This window comes from Camelina sativa, chromosome 6 (genome assembly GCF_000633955.1).
Source record: "Camelina sativa cultivar DH55 chromosome 6, Cs, whole genome shotgun sequence".
Taxonomy (NCBI): Eukaryota; Viridiplantae; Streptophyta; class Magnoliopsida; order Brassicales; family Brassicaceae; genus Camelina; species Camelina sativa.
In genome coordinates, this window is record NC_025690.1 from 5,203,353 (window position 1) to 5,220,569 (window position 17,217).

Genomic DNA, 17,217 nt, shown 5'->3' on the forward strand with positions numbered 1-17,217 from the left:
ATTTCCTTAGGAGCTACTCCAAATTTTTGGCATACCATACATCATAGCTCCCATGGAAGCAGAGGCACAGTGTGCATTTATGGAACAATTAGACCTTGTTGATGGCATTGTCACTGACGATTCTGATGTATTCTTATTTGGAGCAAGGAGCGTGTACAAAAATATTTTTGATGATCGCAAATATGTGGAGACATATTTTATGAAGGTGTGCATATCCTTCCCTAAACTCTGTTTTCATACATGTGCATTTGAGAAATGAGATCAGTTTATTTTTGCTGCGATGAGTTTATTTTCTTCTTCAGTTTCACATAAGCTTTCATACTATCTGCGGCTTGTCTTTTTTATAGCATCTTAGCACTTCTGCTTCCTATGATTGTTACTTTTTCGTTATTAAGTTATAGATTTGCCTTTATCCGGAATAAGTTGATACATCGTTTCGGTAGTAAGTAAGTTGATATATTTGTCTCTGTTGATCTGTTTGAACTTACATTTTGCATACATTCGAGTTTTCATATGTCTGGTGATTTCGTCTCTAACCTCTTTTAATTTTCAGGACATTGAGAAGGAGCTAGGCTTGAGCAGAGATAAAATAATCCGCATGGCAATGCTCCTAGGAAGTGATTACACAGAAGGAATCAGGTTAGTATAGGTTTAACTTTTAACTGCATAGAGTCAAAGTCCGGTTCTATATGTAACTGATATCATATTGTTTTGACATGCAGTGGTATTGGTATTGTCAATGCTATTGAAGTTGTGACTGCTTTTCCCGAGGAGGATGGGCTTCAGAAATTTCGTGAATGGGTTGAATCACCTGATCCTACCATTTTAGGAAAGACTGATGCAAAAACAGGTTCGAAGGTAAAGAAGCGTGGGTCTGGCTCTGTAGATAATAAAGGAATCACTGCAGGTGCCTCGACTGATGACACTGAAGAAATCAAGCAAATCTTCATGGATAAACATGTATTACTCTTTTAACTGAACTTTAATGTTTAATTTATTGGTCCAAATTGACAAAATCTTTACTAATTTGATTTACCATTTCAAATTTACAGAGAAAGGTAAGCAAGAACTGGAATATTCCAACAACTTTCCCTAGTGAGGCTGTTATTTCAGCCTACTTAAACCCACAAGTCGATCGGTCGACTGAAATTTTCTCGTGGGGCAAGCCTGATCTTTCAGTTCTTAGAAAGTAAGTCATTTTTAACTTAACATTTTATCAATATTGGGTTTGAATATGATCATCCTTTGTTAGTACCAGGTTTGCGAACTAATACTAATTCCGTCTTCTATCTAGTTTCCTTCAAACAATATAGCATAGCTTAGACTTTATATTTGTGAAGCCACTTAGGGCGTGATAAAGGTTTCAATGAATCTGAAGCAGAAGCACAATTTTTTTCATGATTTGTCTGATGGGCTCGGTTTCTGTAATAAACTACTTCGAATATATGAAACAATGTCCTGAGTTCTGATTCTGTAGTATCACTTTTTTGTGAAGGCTATGCTGGGAAAAGTTTGGTTGGAACGGCAAGAAAACAGAGGATCTACTACTACCAGTTTTGAAGGAGTATGAAAAGCGCGAGGTCTTCATCTACATTTGATCTCTTATCTTCAATATGCATATGATTGGTAATATGAACAGAATCTGACAATTTTACTTTTTTCTTTTTCTCCACAAAGACGCAACTTCGGATAGAAGCTTTCTATTCCTTTAATGAAAGATTTGCAAAGATCCGTAGTAAAAGAATCAACAAAGCTGTCAAAGGAATTGGCGGAGGTCTATCTTCAGAAGTGGCGAGTCATACTCTCCAGGAAGGTCCAAGGAAACGAAATAAGAAAAGAGTTGCTCCTCAAGAAACTGAAGATAACAACACTTCAGATAAAGACTCACCTAAAGCCAATGAGAAAGTGAAAAACAAAAGGAAGTGCTTAGAAAAACCATCTAGTAGTGGAGGCAGAAGCAGAGGCAGAGCCCAGAAAAGAGGACGAGGTAGAGGAAGAGTCCAAAAAGATATCCTTGAGCTATCAGAAGACACCTCTGATGATGATGACAAGGTAGTAGAGTTGCCGGCAAAACCAGGCAATCTTCAAAAAGTGCGAAGGGTAAGCCTTAATTTATCTTTCTGATAATGGAACAAATGTTACTTGTTGTAGTTGATTATGTTGTGGGTTCACTTTTGTTATCTGTCATTTCCCCAGTCAACCCAATCTCGGAACCCTGTGAAGTACAATGCAAAAGAAGATGATGAACTGGAGGAGTCAAGAAGCCATGGAGGATCCCTTAATGAGAATTTGGAAGATGATGGCCAAGGCGGAATAGGAAATGTCTCTGCAGAAACAACCATCGATGATGCATCAATCAACAATTGTCCTTCTGAAGATTATATTCAAACGGGAGGTGGATTCTGTGCAGATGAAGCGGATGAGACTGGAGATGCTCATTTGGAAGATAAAGCTACCGATGATTACAGAGTGATTGGTGGCGGATTCTGTGTAGATGAAGATGAAACAGCAGAGGAAGATGCAATGGAGGATGATGTAGAGATGTTAAATATGGAGAGTGAAGAAGGACAAAAGAAAGGTAAACGTCGAAATGAAGAAGATAATGAATCATCATTGGAGAAAAATGTTGAGATTGATTTTGGGAATTCTTCTTCAGTTGGTGGATTAAATGCTATGCCTTTCTTGAAGAGAAAGAAAAGGAAGAGCTGAACAACTCAATAGTATATCATCGTTAAGTAGGAAGTAAAAACGTTTGGCAAAGTTAACAATGTGAATATATAAATCTTTGAAGCTACAACTTTTGTTTTAGTAGGAAAAGGGTTGCCGGACTATTTTTTTTATTTTTTTTATTTTTTTGGTTCAACATCAACTTTTCATTAACCCAATTGTTACAACCAAATCAAAGGGCACATTACATTCACCTATATAGACTTAGACCAAAACAAATGCAATGGTTGATCAAGTACAACCCTGAAACACTAGCGGATCCAACGCTACCTAATCGAAAACCATTGCATTTTTTAACCACAGTTAGATAGATAACACACCACGATTCGATGTGAAATTATCTCTTAAACCACCTAAATTAACTTAATGACACGAAAACAAATACTTACACAGAGAAGACCTAACCAATACTGAAAACAGATCAAATCCCAGCTAAGAAATCCTCATGATCGACGTGTAGAGCTTGTCTCAATAGCTTCAACACCAAGAGGTGCATCATTAGAAAAGCTTGGTCTCTCCGGTTTTCACTGTTCCGGTCTTAAACCTAAAACGGACAATACATCCGACTGACCCAACCAAGAGTCATGAAGCTATAATAACCGGCGAAAATGATGGTTCTCCGAACTAACTATACAAAAACCAGAATGCTAATCATCTAAAGATTTGAAATTGGAGCCCAGAATAGCATTCATCATCTCACAGTACAAGTTCAAAGTGACAACATCACTTCCGTCAAGTTACTGAGATATACACCACACCTTGGTCGGACTGAAAAAAAACAAAACGACTCCACCCCTTGCTGCAGAACACCGCCGTGGTTGGTATGAGAGGTGAGATTTGAAGAAGAACCTAAACCCCACCACTGTAGCTCGACGAAGAGAGACTTCAGACCTCACTGCTCTCCGAAGCCCACAAACCACCGGACTATTTACCTTCATGTACATGTTGCTTTTTCAACTTTTATACATTATTTTTTCGGCTCTCAAATTCCCACCTATAAGAAATTTTTTTTTCTTTATAAAACCTAATTAAACTTTTAACTTATTTTTACCTACATTACTACGCCTCTAATCGAACAAGAGGGTAAACCTGATTAAAAAGAAATCGTGTGAACAACGAAACTTTGACATCCTAGTACTATTATGATTTGAAGATCAACGCTAATGCTAAGAGAATCGATTGTTAGTCCCCAGTCCCCACTGTTGTTTCCATTATCATCAAAACAAGCAATGCAAAAGAACCATTGTTTTCTTGAGATGCTAAAGGTTCTTACATTAAATATCGCTCTCTAAGGCAAACAAATTCCTTGTTTTTGTGTATAATTTTGTNTTTTTTTTTTTTTTTTTTTTTTTTTTTTTGGCAAGGTTCAGCTTTCTAGATCTTATTCTAAGTAACGCCTAAACTTTCATCTAATAAAAGGCAAACAAATCATGAGCGTGTGCTTTGATTTGCTTAATGCTTATGTATTCCTTGGAATTGAATAAACATCATCATCATACCTTAACATTACCTGTCTTTCTCAAAAAAGAACTATTTTATACCAGGAATTTATAGAAAACTACTTATTAACGAGTTAGCATGGACCGACATTAGAGGCCCTTTCGAAAACTTAAGACACAAGTTTCGTTTAATTAGGGTTTATTTATTCTCAGGCAACTACTTTTTGCTCGTTGGTTGTGTAAATTTCTCCAAGTCGTTTGTTCTCCGCTTCTACACGACGGTCACGGCTGATGTATGTATCGATGTTTTCTTATCTCTCTCCGAATGTCCTAATTAAGTAGTCCTTGGATTTCTCATGCATCATATCGATGGATCCCTTGTTTCTTTCACACTGCCTTCCTTCTCCGATGGAAATAAATATATATTCATCATGTTTTTTCTTTTTTCTTTTGCCCCTAATTTACCTCCGCCTTATATTCAACCTATTTCGGTAGATTTGGTAGTTTGTTTGTGGCGGATCTTGTATACATATATAGGTAAAAAAAAACTGATTTAAATGTTTTTTAATCTTTGTGTGGTTTTTGTAGGAAAAACAAAATGTCAAGTTCGACGCAGAATAATTTGCAAAACAAGTCAAGTAAAGCTCTTGCCAAGAAAATGGCACGTTTTGACCTGAACCGGTTTGTCTGAATTGAACCAAACTGGATTTTTGGTTTGAAATCGGTATAGTAATCAGTTCACTACGGCTTAATTTTAAATTAGTTATTATTAGTTTGGAATTGGTTATTAGTTACCCGTTTTTTAAAACCAAAAATATACTGAGTCAAACCAAAATTCAAATTTAAAATTTTAACATTCGTGTGATTGAGTTCTGTTTTGTTGCAATATTGTGGCTGGCAAGAAGAATATCTTGAAATATGGGTAAGAAATAATTATTGAAAAACGACCAAGATTTGGGAACATGCTCCGTTCCCAAACATCAGACACCAGCTTGATCAAATCTTCCATATCTCATGCAACGATGTGATGATGAAAAAAACACAAACAAATTAGAATTGAATGATATTATATATAGAAATCAAAATGACGAACAAAATTACAAAAGAATGCGATTGGATATATACCTTTTAATAATTGATGTGTGTCTACTGTCTAGACATTTATCACTTCACATCACTGAAAATACATATTTCTTGTAAATTTGCTTTGACTAAATTGAGAATGCTTTTTTTTTTTTTTTTTTTGAGCTAGTATCTGAATTCCTGCATTTTTAAGTCGTATTCGTATAAGCTATTGAAATTTCCTTAAGATATAACCAATTCCAAAGTCATATTTTGGTAAAATAACTATGAGGTTTTTTAAAAATGTCGTTAAAACCAGGCTGATTAAAACTATACTCCACTAGTGACAGATAAAGGCTTAATTCTTCACAAACTTAATGAAAATCTCTAATCTTTTGCAAGCAAATCGTTCATCATTACTTTAATAATTTCGTGTAAATCGCTCGATCATAAGTGTGGTGCATGAGATAATTTATCGTGAATTCTTGTGATGCTAGTAGTATACATGTTTATCATATATAATTCTTTGTGGTACGGATATAAATATCTACTATATAAATAGTCATCTAAAAATTGTTAACCTTGAAAAAATTAAAATGAGTTTTTTTTTTTAGTTGTGAATTTTAAGATAGATCGTTAGGATAATACATAATAAGGTATATTTCAATAATAATGTAACAAATAGAAGAAATATTCCACATAATATTCTTAGCCATTAGATTCATCATTTCTTAACTTGATTTCAGTGAAACCAAAAAGGCTTATAAGAACAAAAGTATATTGGTTATCTATAAATATTATTTATACTGATTCCAATAACGTTTTTCTACAAATATTATACTTTTAGCTTATCTCCATTAATAAGTCTAAAAAAAAAACATGTACCCAAACTAAATACGAACTCAAATCATAGTCAATTGTGTTTTTAAAAACAATGTCTCTAACCAAGAAACATTTCAATCTCCTTTAGTAATAAGGGTTATAAACTTATAATCTTAAAAAAGCTTAGTTTAAGTTTGTAATTTGAATCTAAAATAAATTGAGAGGCGGGGAGGAGAGAGAGATGTCGGGACAAAAAGACAGATAAGCTAATTGTGCGGTGGATTTTACACATAACTTTGTCAGTCACGAGTCTTTCTTGTTCTAATGGCACCAAACCCTATTTTTGTTCTTTTCTTCTTTCCTTTTTATTTTTTTTTCTTTTTAATTATCATATTTTATTAGGATTCCCATTTTCATAGGTCTCTATCCTTCTATTGACCATATCTTTTTTCATCTCATCTCTTTCCCTTTCTTGTGATATAACTTTTTACTCTATTATTACGTACAAGTCGGGGCTAGATATGGTTGTAGTCCAATGATATTTATTTTATGATCTAGACTACACACTTATATCTATTGGATAATACACACTTGCCAAGACCCTGATATTATATGGAGGGTTGTAAACATCAAAATTTAGACCTTTACAATTACATATTATTCCTTTCTGAGTCAAACGAATTTATATATGACCCTAAATGGAGATGAGTTCCTAAAACTTAGTAACATGTTGTTAGTTAATGGTATGGCTTATCATCATCATTTATGTATTTAACAAGTAAAGAAGACACATCTAATTTAAGATAATCGACTAAACCGGACATTTTTGGTTAAACCGAATAAAGACCATGTGGTCCATTTAGCCATAGTGATCATATATTCATATGTAAACTCGATCTAGTTGTTGTCATGTAGCCAACTTCAGAATCTTACACTCACTAACACTTCGAGTTTCATCTCATTGGCACAAAACTCAACTCCATTCTCTTTTTCTCTCTCTTTCATAAAAATGTCATAATAACTCTCTCATCCATCTCTCTCTCTCTCTCTCTCCTCCTATACAAATTAAGTTTTATCTCTCTACCCATCAAGAGAGAAACATCACAAATGGGCGGTAAGAGAAGAAACATGATCTCATTCACTCTGTTTCTCGCAACGACATTGATGATGGTCTCACTCATCAATGGTGAGATTGACTCAATCCAACTAAACGACGACGTTCTAGGACTCATCGTCTTCAAATCAGACCTGAACGACCCATCTTCACACCTTGAGTCATGGAACGAAGACGATAATTCTCCTTGTTCATGGAGCTACGTCAAATGCAATCCCAAAACATCTCGAGTCACTGATCTTACCCTCGACGGTTTAGCCTTAACCGGAAAAATCGGCCGTGGAATCCAAAAGCTTCAGCATCTAAAAGTACTCTCACTCTCCAACAACAACTTCACAGGAAACATCAACGCTCTCTCAACTAACAACAATCTCCGAAAGCTAGATCTTAGCCACAACAACCTCTCCGGTCAAATCCCATCTTCTCTTGGATCAATTAGCTCGTTACAACACCTCGACTTAACCGGAAACTCCTTCTCCGGTACACTCTCTGATGACTTCTTCAACAACTGTTCCTCTCTTAGGTACCTCTCTCTGTCACACAACCACCTCGAAGGTCAAATCCCAAGTACTCTGTTTCGATGCTCTGTTTTGAACAGTCTCAACCTCTCAAGAAACCGTTTTACGGGTAACCCTAGTTTCGTCTCAGGGATATGGAAGCTTGAGAGATTAAGAGTCTTAGATCTATCGTTTAATTCTCTTTATGGATCGGTACCTTTAGGGATACTCTCTCTACATAACTTGAAATGGTTGCAATTACAGAGGAATCAGTTCCAAGGACCATTGCCTTCAGATATTGGACTCTGTCCTCATTTAAACAGAGTTGACCTAAGTTTCAATCTTTTCTCTGGTGAGCTTCCAAGAACACTTCAGAGGCTGAGATCTTTAAACCACTTCGATTTATCAAACAATCTTCTCTCTGGTGATTTCCCGGTATGGATCAGTGACATGACCAGTTTAGTACACGTGGATTTCTCCAGCAATGAGTTAACAGGGGAGCTTCCTTCTACAATAGGTAACTTGAGATCTCTAAAGGATCTAATCTTGTCTAAGAACAAACTCTCCGGAGAGCTACCGGAGTCTTTGGAATCTTGCAATGAGCTTATGATTGTTCAGCTCAAAGGGAATGGCTTTGTTGGTAACATTCCTGATGGTTTGTTTGATCTTGGTCTTCAAGAAATGGATTTTTCGGGTAACGGTTTCACTGGCTCGATCCCGAGAGGCTCGAGTAGGTTATTTGAGTCACTCGTAAGGCTCGACCTTTCACGTAACAAACTCACTGGGAACATACCTGGTGAGGTAGGTCTTTTCATTCACATGAAGTACCTCAATCTGTCATGGAACCATTTCAACACAAGAGTTCCTCCTGAGATCGAGTTTCTACAGAACCTAACAGTCTTGGATCTTAGGAACAGTGCGCTGATTGGTTCTGTTCCAGTTGATATATGTGAGTCTCAGAGTCTTCAGATCCTTCAGTTAGATGGTAACTCACTAACCGGTTCTATACCGGAAGGAATTGGAAACTGCTCTTCTCTCAAATTGCTGTAAGTCTCTTTTTCGTATATCTGTTTTTTTGCTTATTTGCAAAATGTTTTTCCAATATTAATTACAAGTTTCTTGTTGTAGGAGTTTGTCTCATAACAATCTTACCGGTCCTATTCCTAAATCCCTTTCAAACTTACAAGAGCTCAAGATTCTAAAGCTAGAGGCAAACAAGCTTACCGGGGAGATACCAAAAGAGCTTGGGGAATTACAGAATCTGTTATTGGTTAACGTTTCGTTTAACCGATTCATCGGAAGGTTACCGTTTGGAGGTGTGTTCCAAAGCTTAGACCAGAGTGCTATTCAAGGAAACCTAGGTATTTGTTCACCGTTGTTGAGAGGACCTTGCACACTGAATGTTCCAAAGCCTCTTGTCATTGATCCAAACTCCTATGGGAAAGGGAACAATATGCAAGGAAACCAAGCGAGCAATGGTTCTGGAAAGTTCCACCGTGGAATGTTCCTTAGTGTTTCAGTGATTGTAGCAATATCAGCTGCTATACTCATTTTCGCTGGGATCATAATCATAACGCTGCTTAACGCGTCTGTGAGAAGGCGGCTTGCGTTTGTAGACAACGCGTTGGAGAGCATTTTCTCGGGGTCTTCGAAATCAGGAAGAAGCTTAGTGATGGGTAAACTTGTTTTGTTAAACTCAAGAACGTCGCGTTCGTCGTCTTCGTCTCAAGAGTTCGAGAGAAACCCGGAGTCTCTTCTGAACAAAGCTTCAAGAATCGGTGAAGGGGTTTTTGGAACAGTCTACAAGGCACCTTTGGGAGAACAGGGGAGAAACTTGGCTGTTAAGAAACTTGTCCCGTCGCCGAATCTTCAAAACCTAGAAGATTTTGATCGCGAAGTTCGGATATTGGCGAAAGCGAAGCATCCAAATCTAGTATCGATCAAAGGGTATTTCTGGACACCGGAGTTGCATCTTCTGGTATCAGAATACATCCCTAACGGAAACTTGCAGTCCAAGTTACACGAACGAGAACCCTCAACACCACCTCTTTCTTGGGACGTAAGATACAGAATCATCCTCGGTACAGCCAAAGGACTCGCTTATCTCCACCACACATGCCGTCCAGCAACCATCCACTTCAACCTGAAACCAACCAACATCCTCCTCGACGAAAAGAACAACCCGAAAATCTCGGATTTCGGACTATCTCGTCTTCTAACTACACAAGACGGGAACACGATGAACAACAACAGGTTTCAAAACGCTTTAGGTTACGTAGCGCCTGAGTTAGAGTGTCAGAACTTAAGAGTCAACGAGAAATGCGATGTTTACGGGTTCGGGGTTTTGATACTCGAACTAGTGACCGGTCGAAGACCAGTGGAGTACGGTGAAGACAGCTTTGTGATACTTAGCGACCATGTCCGAGTTCTCTTAGAACAAGGGAATGTGCTTGAATGTATTGATCCAGTTATGGAGGAACAATACTCTGAAGATGAAGTGTTACCTGTTCTGAAACTTGCTCTTGTCTGTACCTCTCAGATACCATCAAATCGGCCTACAATGGCTGAGATTGTTCAGATCTTACAGGTCATTAACTCTCCTGTTCCTCATCGGATCATGGATAGTTTCTAAAACACTGTCTATTAGTTTAATTTTCCCATTAGGTTTTTCCATTTTTTCTTTTCTTTCTCTATGTTTTGTAGAGACTGCTTCTTTGACAATGCTACTACGCTTTCTCTACTTCGTTATGTCATCATCATCATAACAATCATTGACCAGTATTATCTTTAGTAGCCTTGTTTTGTCTTCTGAGAATTGTACATGTGTTTATATTATTTAGCAATATATGGTACAAATGTTAAATAATTACTGACATTGAAATCGAACTAAAATAAAATTTGTACAGTAATTATTATCTAGTGGCTCGAATCGGGTAAGAGTGACAAAGACAATAATGTGGCATTGTTTTCTTTATTTTGTTATATATATATATTCGATGTCGTTTTCTATTATCTAATAAATAAAGGTTTCTTATACTTATAATTTACTTGTAGGACTCAATCTCTTGTCATATATTTGATTTTTTTACACCGTATAGTTTTCCTATCCAAGTTACTTAATACATACACACAAGCGCATCACGTCGCCTACTACTATAATTATCGCTTTAGATTTTGTAATTTTCCTATATGACTGACGTAAAAGTCATATCCCCAAATTCATGTATCGATGTTTTAGAAAACCACGCCAGCATATGTTATCCAAAGTCATACCCCAATTTCTTATTATGATTCATTCAATCACATTTTTTTTTCCTTTTTTTTTTGTTGATATGTAATCCTCATTAGGAACAGTCAATCACAATTTAATATGTTGGATATAATATAATTATTTCAAGTAAAACTTCATTAGAAGTGGTCTCTCGTGAAGACAATTTAATTTCGCAAATATATGAGATATATAGATCACTAGAACTTATTTGTGAATAACATAAAATTTCTTTCTTTTACATAAAACAAAATAAAAATCAAGAATCTAGTATTTCAGTTTCCACGTGTCCAAATATAATCGATTAATTTTTGTATATTGTAATTTAATTTATAATTATTTGTTATAAATGACCCTTTTGAGATATTTTTTTCAAAAATATTCATTTTTTTTTCAAAAATATTCATTTTTTTTTCATTTTTGTTTTTTTTACATAATTAAAGTATGTTAAATTAATTTAATTTTTTTTTAAGTTTGGATTTTCTATTTTACATTTAAAATATAATTTTGAAGGGGTAAGATTAATATTTGGTGTTAGAGCTTCAAATTTAATCATCTTATATATATATATATATATATATATATATATCTAAGATATTTTTGGAAATGGAAAAAATGAAAGAGTATTTTTAAAAAGTGAGAAAATGTCCATTTTTTTAGTTAGGTGTTGAATCCTACATAAATGCATGAAACTTTATATATTTGATTATGTTAATTATAAATGAGATAATTAGGTTTTAATGTGATGGCGTGTGGAAGATGCATGCTTCCATTATATGAATGGCCTAAACCATGTGTTTTGGCATTGATTTATTCTATATAGAAAAATTAGTTAGGACTTTGCAGCCTTTTTGTGATTATGATAGGATTTTATTAACTTGACAAAAAGAAGATACCATCTTATGGACACTTTAGAATAACTTGGTATTACATTAGAATATAGGTGTTTGAATAAAATTTGGTCTAACATTTATAGCACAAAAAAATGAGGATCTCGAATCTATGAAAGTGGAGCAAGGTCTACCAATGGCTCCTTGCTGACCTGAAAAACTGCTGTCAAGTATCATCTCCGAGACTTTGATACTTTGTAGGGTGTGATACTTTTAGAAAGATGTTTTTGTTGGTAATTCGGATTGTTACGGTGGCTTAAAAACCTTAGAAAAAAATCGAAATTGATAAAAAAATAATTAGAATTTGGCGTCACACAATTAACCTTATTTAACAATCGATTTATAAACCCATTAAATTGATAGTTGGTTCGTAGCTAGTCGATACCAATCAAACTCCAAGAAGATTAATTTTTTTACTAATCTCTAAATAAACCGAAATAAGCTTTATTAAGTAAAATCAATTGAAGATCAAGTCTTCCTTAATTCTAATAAACCTTAATCGATGACTCAAATCACCTAGATACAAAATTTTGTCTCCTCCAATACATTTTTCTAAAAAAAAAAAAAAATCTCAAATAACGTAGACTTAACCAGGAACATGAAACATCCAACAAAAAAAATTTAATTGATCACCCACAAATTTGTTGAGTAATAATCTGATAAATGATCTTTTTTATATTATTTTTGTTGTACTGGAATAAATTCCATTCATATGGCTATGGCATATAAAACAAATATATAACATGTCAGCATGTTACATGGCCAATTTTTTTTTTGTCCGCTTCACATCTTTCTCAAGTGTGTGTGACTACACAATACAATTGCTGAATCTAACTTTCACCCACTCACCTTCTTTTCTTCTTCTTTTCCCCAAAAACAAAGAAAAAAAAAACAGAACAAACTCTGTTTCTCTCATCTTTACATATAGTGTTAAAAAAACTCACTTCTTCGAATCTCCACATCTACATATCAACAGAGAGACAAGTAGTAAAGAGTCAGAGAGAAGATGGCGGTAAAATACTTCCAGAGAGAGGTGTTACCAGTAACAGCGCTGGTGATAATGGAATGTGCAAACGTTGGTTTAAACACTCTCTTCAAAGCAGCTACTTTGAAAGGCATGAGCTATCATGTTTTTATCGTATACTCTTATGGTCTCGCTGCTCTTCTTCTTCTACCTTCTCTGTTTTGGTCCTTCAGGTTTGGTCTCTCTTTCTTGACTCGATCTTGAAATTTTAATATTTTCTTGAAACTTTTGAGTAATGGGTTTTTGTTTAATTTTTCACAGATCAAGAACTCTTCCACCGATGAATTTCTCAATTCTCTACAAAATCGTGCTTCTTGGAATGATTGGGTATATTATATACTAATTTCTTCTCTTTTTTTTTTTTTTTCTTTTTCTTTAATTTAGAAGTCTGAGTTTGAGATTTATATTACCCGATTTGGGTCTTGGTAAGATCCAAGAGAGATGAAAATTTTGCATGAGAGTTACTGAAAATTTATTTTTTAACCAAAGTTTAGAGGACAACAAAGTAGGGTAAGAAAGAGACATTTGGCTTAAAGTTGCTTCGAAAAGCTGCAACTTTACTGAAAAAATCTAACCCCCAATTTCATGAAATAAATATTTTATTCTGGGTGTTACTATTTCCCATCTTCGTAAAAAACGGAATATATATTATTTTTGTTATTTTGACAAAATAAAATTTATATTTCTAAATATTCGTGTTGATAAAATATATAGATGCTGTTCAAACATAATGGGATACACAGGGATCAATTATAGTAGTCCAACACTTGCTTCTGCGATCAGCAACCTTACTCCAGCTTTCACCTTCTTACTCGCCGTCCTTTTCAGGTGCCAACTTTATACATTATACATCCCTATTTTACTTATTCCTTTTACACTAGCTATTTACCAAATCACCCTCGGCCCATGAACTGTTTTTTGGGCTTCATTGCCTTTAGAGCCCCATGTTTTGAGAGTTTGAGAGTTGGTTTTGTAGGATGGAGAGTGTGTCTTTCAAGAGAACTAGTAGTGTGGCTAAAATGTTAGGAACCGTTGTTTCTATTGGAGGTGCGTTTATAGTGACTCTTTACAATGGTCCTATGGTGATTGCTTCATCGCCACCGTCAGTTTCTTTGCGATCGCAGTCGACAAACCCTAATTGGATACTTGGCGCGGCTTTCCTCTCGGTTGAGTATTTCTGTGTTCCATTATGGTACATTGTTCAGGTATAGACATTGATGAACTATATATGTATGCATATCTAATACATTTTTCTCTATGGTTTGTTCGTTTTCTAATAGANTCTTTCAAGAGAACTAGTAGTGTGGCTAAAATGTTAGGAACCGTTGTTTCTATCGGAGGTGCGTTTATAGTGACTCTTTATAATGGTCCTGTGGTGATTGCTACATCTCCACCGTCAGTTTCTTTGCGATCGCAATCGACAAACCCTAATTGGATACTTGGCGCGGCTTTCCTCTCGGTTGAGTATTTCTGTGTTCCATTATGGTACATTGTTCAGGTTTGTTCGTTGAACTACGATGAACTACGTATGCATATCTAATACATTTTTCTCTATGGTTTGTTCGTTTTCTAATAGAATTATGGAATCTTTAATATATATATTTTTTTTTGGTAGACTCAAATCATGAGAGAGTATCCGGCCGAGTTTACCGTTGTTTGCTTTTATAGCATAGGCGTGAGCTTTTGGACTGCTCTCGTTACATTGTTCACAGAAGGGAGTGACTTGGGTGTATGGAAGATAAAACCAAATATTGCCTTAGTGTCAATCGTTTGCTCGGTGAGAACATTAATTATATAATGTGAATTTCCTATGAGTGTAATTAGTTTTATTTTTTCACCAAAGGAAAATGTTTTGTGTTGATTGTAACTATCTTTAGGGATTGTTTGGATCTTGCATAAACAATACTATCCATACATGGGCATTGCGGATCAAGGGGCCTTTATTCGTTGCTATGTTCAAGCCATTGTCCATTGCGATAGCTGTTGCAATGGGCGTTATCTTCCTTAGAGATTCTCTCTACATCGGCAGGTAAATTAACCCCACTTTATAAACTACACAACACAAGTCTTGTAGTTTTGCCATGTTGTGTTGTGTAGCGTTTCCGACTATTGCGGAATTTAAATATAAATAATTTCGGGTTAGTCCAAGATTAGTTTGGAACTCGCTGTAATGTTAGAACCATACCTCCAAATCGTTGCAAAATGTTTAATGTATTAAACTCTCATTCTCAGCTCGCTTAAAAGCTTTTGTTTTCGTTTCTGTACTTGAATGTTGATCTCAGCGTGATCGGGGCAACGGTAATAACAATGGGGTTTTACACGGTGATGTGGGGTAAAGCTAAGGAAGTGGCCGTGGTCGAAGATGACAAAAAGGCTAACCGCGAGCAGGCCAACGAAGCTGATCTTGACTCTCCATCGGGTTCACAGAAGGCTCCTCTCTTGGAAAGTTACAAGAACGATGAACATGTCTAAGGACTATCAAGCATTGAAGATCGCGCTATATATATGTGTGAAAATTCATATGTGAATGTCTTTTGTAATTTTATTTGACGAAACAAATATGATCTTTAATTTTTAGGAAACAAATGTTTTCTAATCAATATCTCATAATTTAGGATATCTTCAAATCATCATTGTAATTGTTTTTTTCTTAGACCTCTACATGATATTAGGTTAGAATGAATCTCACAAAGTTAAGTAAGGTTGATTCTTCATTTAAGATTTTTTTCGGAGTTACATGTTTCAATGATTGACCTTTAGTCCCAAATTTTAGTGCTAAGCAGAAGTTTTGAGATTTTTCATCGCTAATAGTAATTAATACTTGTCGCTCAGCTAACTATACTACTTTTTAGTATACGATAAACTTAAATATGTAAATTAAACAAGTTAATGGCTTCTGTCTAGTCTAAAGTTTAAATTCCCACATATCTACAACTTAATTTAGAACACATTTAAATTTGATATGCTATTTTTGAAAAATTATGCCCATCCAAAATACCGTAAAAAACAAAATATTTTAGTTAATAAATCATTAAAATAGAATAATGGCAGATAATGGTTTTTCGTTAAAAAAATAACAAAGAAGAATCAATTCATTAGATTTTTTACCGCAGATTTTGAGATAAAATGGAAGGAAACACGTGATTCTTACCAATTTTCTATGAAAAATATTGGGGGAAATCGCTCGTAGGAGATCATGAATGGAGAAAATTTTGAAGGTTTATTGGAAGGAACGATGAAGGGCAATACTGACCATTTTCCTTCTGTATTTTCGTAGGAAAATATTTTCTTCGAGTTTCCTTCTAAACATTTCCTGTGTGTTTTCTTTCGAAATGTTCCTTCTCATTTCCTTCAAAAATTTCATTCTCTTTCCCTACGAAATATTCATTCTATTATCCTTCAAAAAATTAAAACTCCATTTTATGCGCCTGTAAATGTTGGTAGGAACAAGTCTGATTCATTTTTCAATTTTTCATAATCATTTGTAGATGATTTTCAATTAATTTTGCAGTTTTAAAATTTTAGATGAAATTACCCATGTATACAGGCATTGATAAAATCCAAAAGTTTTACAATACATAGTCAAACATTTTACAACATCATTTCTGAAACAATTATGGTTGTGTTTCGTCATCGTCCTCGACCTCGACGCTCGTGGTCACTGTGTGGTTAGGTGGTTGTAGGTCAGTAAACTTACCTAGGAGGAGCTTGTTACATTCCATGAGGTGTTTGATCTGGACGTCTTTTTTGAGTTCACGTGCCTTCAAAGTTTGAATCTTTACTCATAACTTAGGAATCTGGCGTGGTTGAGCTGAAGAAAAGTCCTCATCGAAAAGGTTAGTGAAGCCATAGCGTCTTCCTCGTACCTTTGGAATAACCTGTGAACAACTAAGGCATAAATCATTGGATAGAGATTGTTAGAAGCATACCATATTTGATAATCATAGAGTTCATATGTTTTTTGTGTAAGATTTATTTACTGATAGTTGGTTCAGGGGGTGCAGGGGGCTCAATTACCCGGTGTTATGTGGATGGCTCTTGGAAACCTGGTGATAATTTCTCTAGCTCATAATGGTACTGCTTGGCTTTGGATGGTGGTCCACCTACTATGTGAGCCGCGAACCTACGATGAAGTTTATCTCCTTTACATACAGAGGTTGAAGATTTAGTTTGGGCGATGAAGTGTATGATTGGTCCTGACCATAGAGATGTTGCTTTTTTTACTGGCTGCTCAGACCTGGTGAAGATATTGTTTTCTCTTTCCGACTACCCGACATTTTCAGTTTATTTGTACGAGTCGACATGGAGGAGTTCTCTACGTTTTCTCTTTCTCTTATTTCTCATGGTGCTAATGTTGCAGATTTCTTAGCTCAA

The 17,217-nt window shown here is 35.3% G+C and overlaps 3 protein-coding genes and 1 long non-coding RNA gene across 4 annotated transcripts; 3 read left to right on the forward strand and 1 right to left on the reverse strand.

Annotated features, from left to right (window-relative positions):
- LOC104790453 (DNA repair protein UVH3-like) lies at positions 12–2,831 on the forward strand. Its single transcript, XM_010516214.2, has 7 exons — positions 12–205; positions 554–639; positions 723–960; positions 1,053–1,189; positions 1,496–1,580; positions 1,678–2,100; positions 2,197–2,831. The coding sequence occupies exons 1-7, from the start codon at positions 53–55 to the stop codon at positions 2,707–2,709; spliced, it is 1,635 nt and encodes a 544-aa protein (XP_010514516.1). The 5' UTR covers positions 12–52; the 3' UTR covers positions 2,710–2,831.
- LOC104790455 (probably inactive leucine-rich repeat receptor-like protein kinase At3g28040) lies at positions 6,962–10,451 on the forward strand. Its single transcript, XM_010516215.2, has 2 exons — positions 6,962–8,707; positions 8,790–10,451. The coding sequence occupies exons 1-2, from the start codon at positions 7,158–7,160 to the stop codon at positions 10,291–10,293; spliced, it is 3,054 nt and encodes a 1,017-aa protein (XP_010514517.1). The 5' UTR covers positions 6,962–7,157; the 3' UTR covers positions 10,294–10,451.
- Positions 12,568–12,952, reverse strand: LOC104790457. The gene is made up of 2 exons (XR_768691.1): positions 12,860–12,952; positions 12,568–12,781 (listed from the first exon to the last, which is right to left on the reverse strand). It is a non-coding gene; the product is annotated as an uncharacterized LOC104790457 (long non-coding RNA).
- On the forward strand, positions 12,667–15,476 carry LOC104790456 (WAT1-related protein At3g28050-like). The gene is made up of 7 exons (XM_010516216.2): positions 12,667–13,016; positions 13,105–13,170; positions 13,558–13,671; positions 13,820–14,048; positions 14,459–14,620; positions 14,721–14,872; positions 15,126–15,476. The coding sequence occupies exons 1-7, from the start codon at positions 12,826–12,828 to the stop codon at positions 15,313–15,315; spliced, it is 1,104 nt and encodes a 367-aa protein (XP_010514518.1). The 5' UTR covers positions 12,667–12,825; the 3' UTR covers positions 15,316–15,476.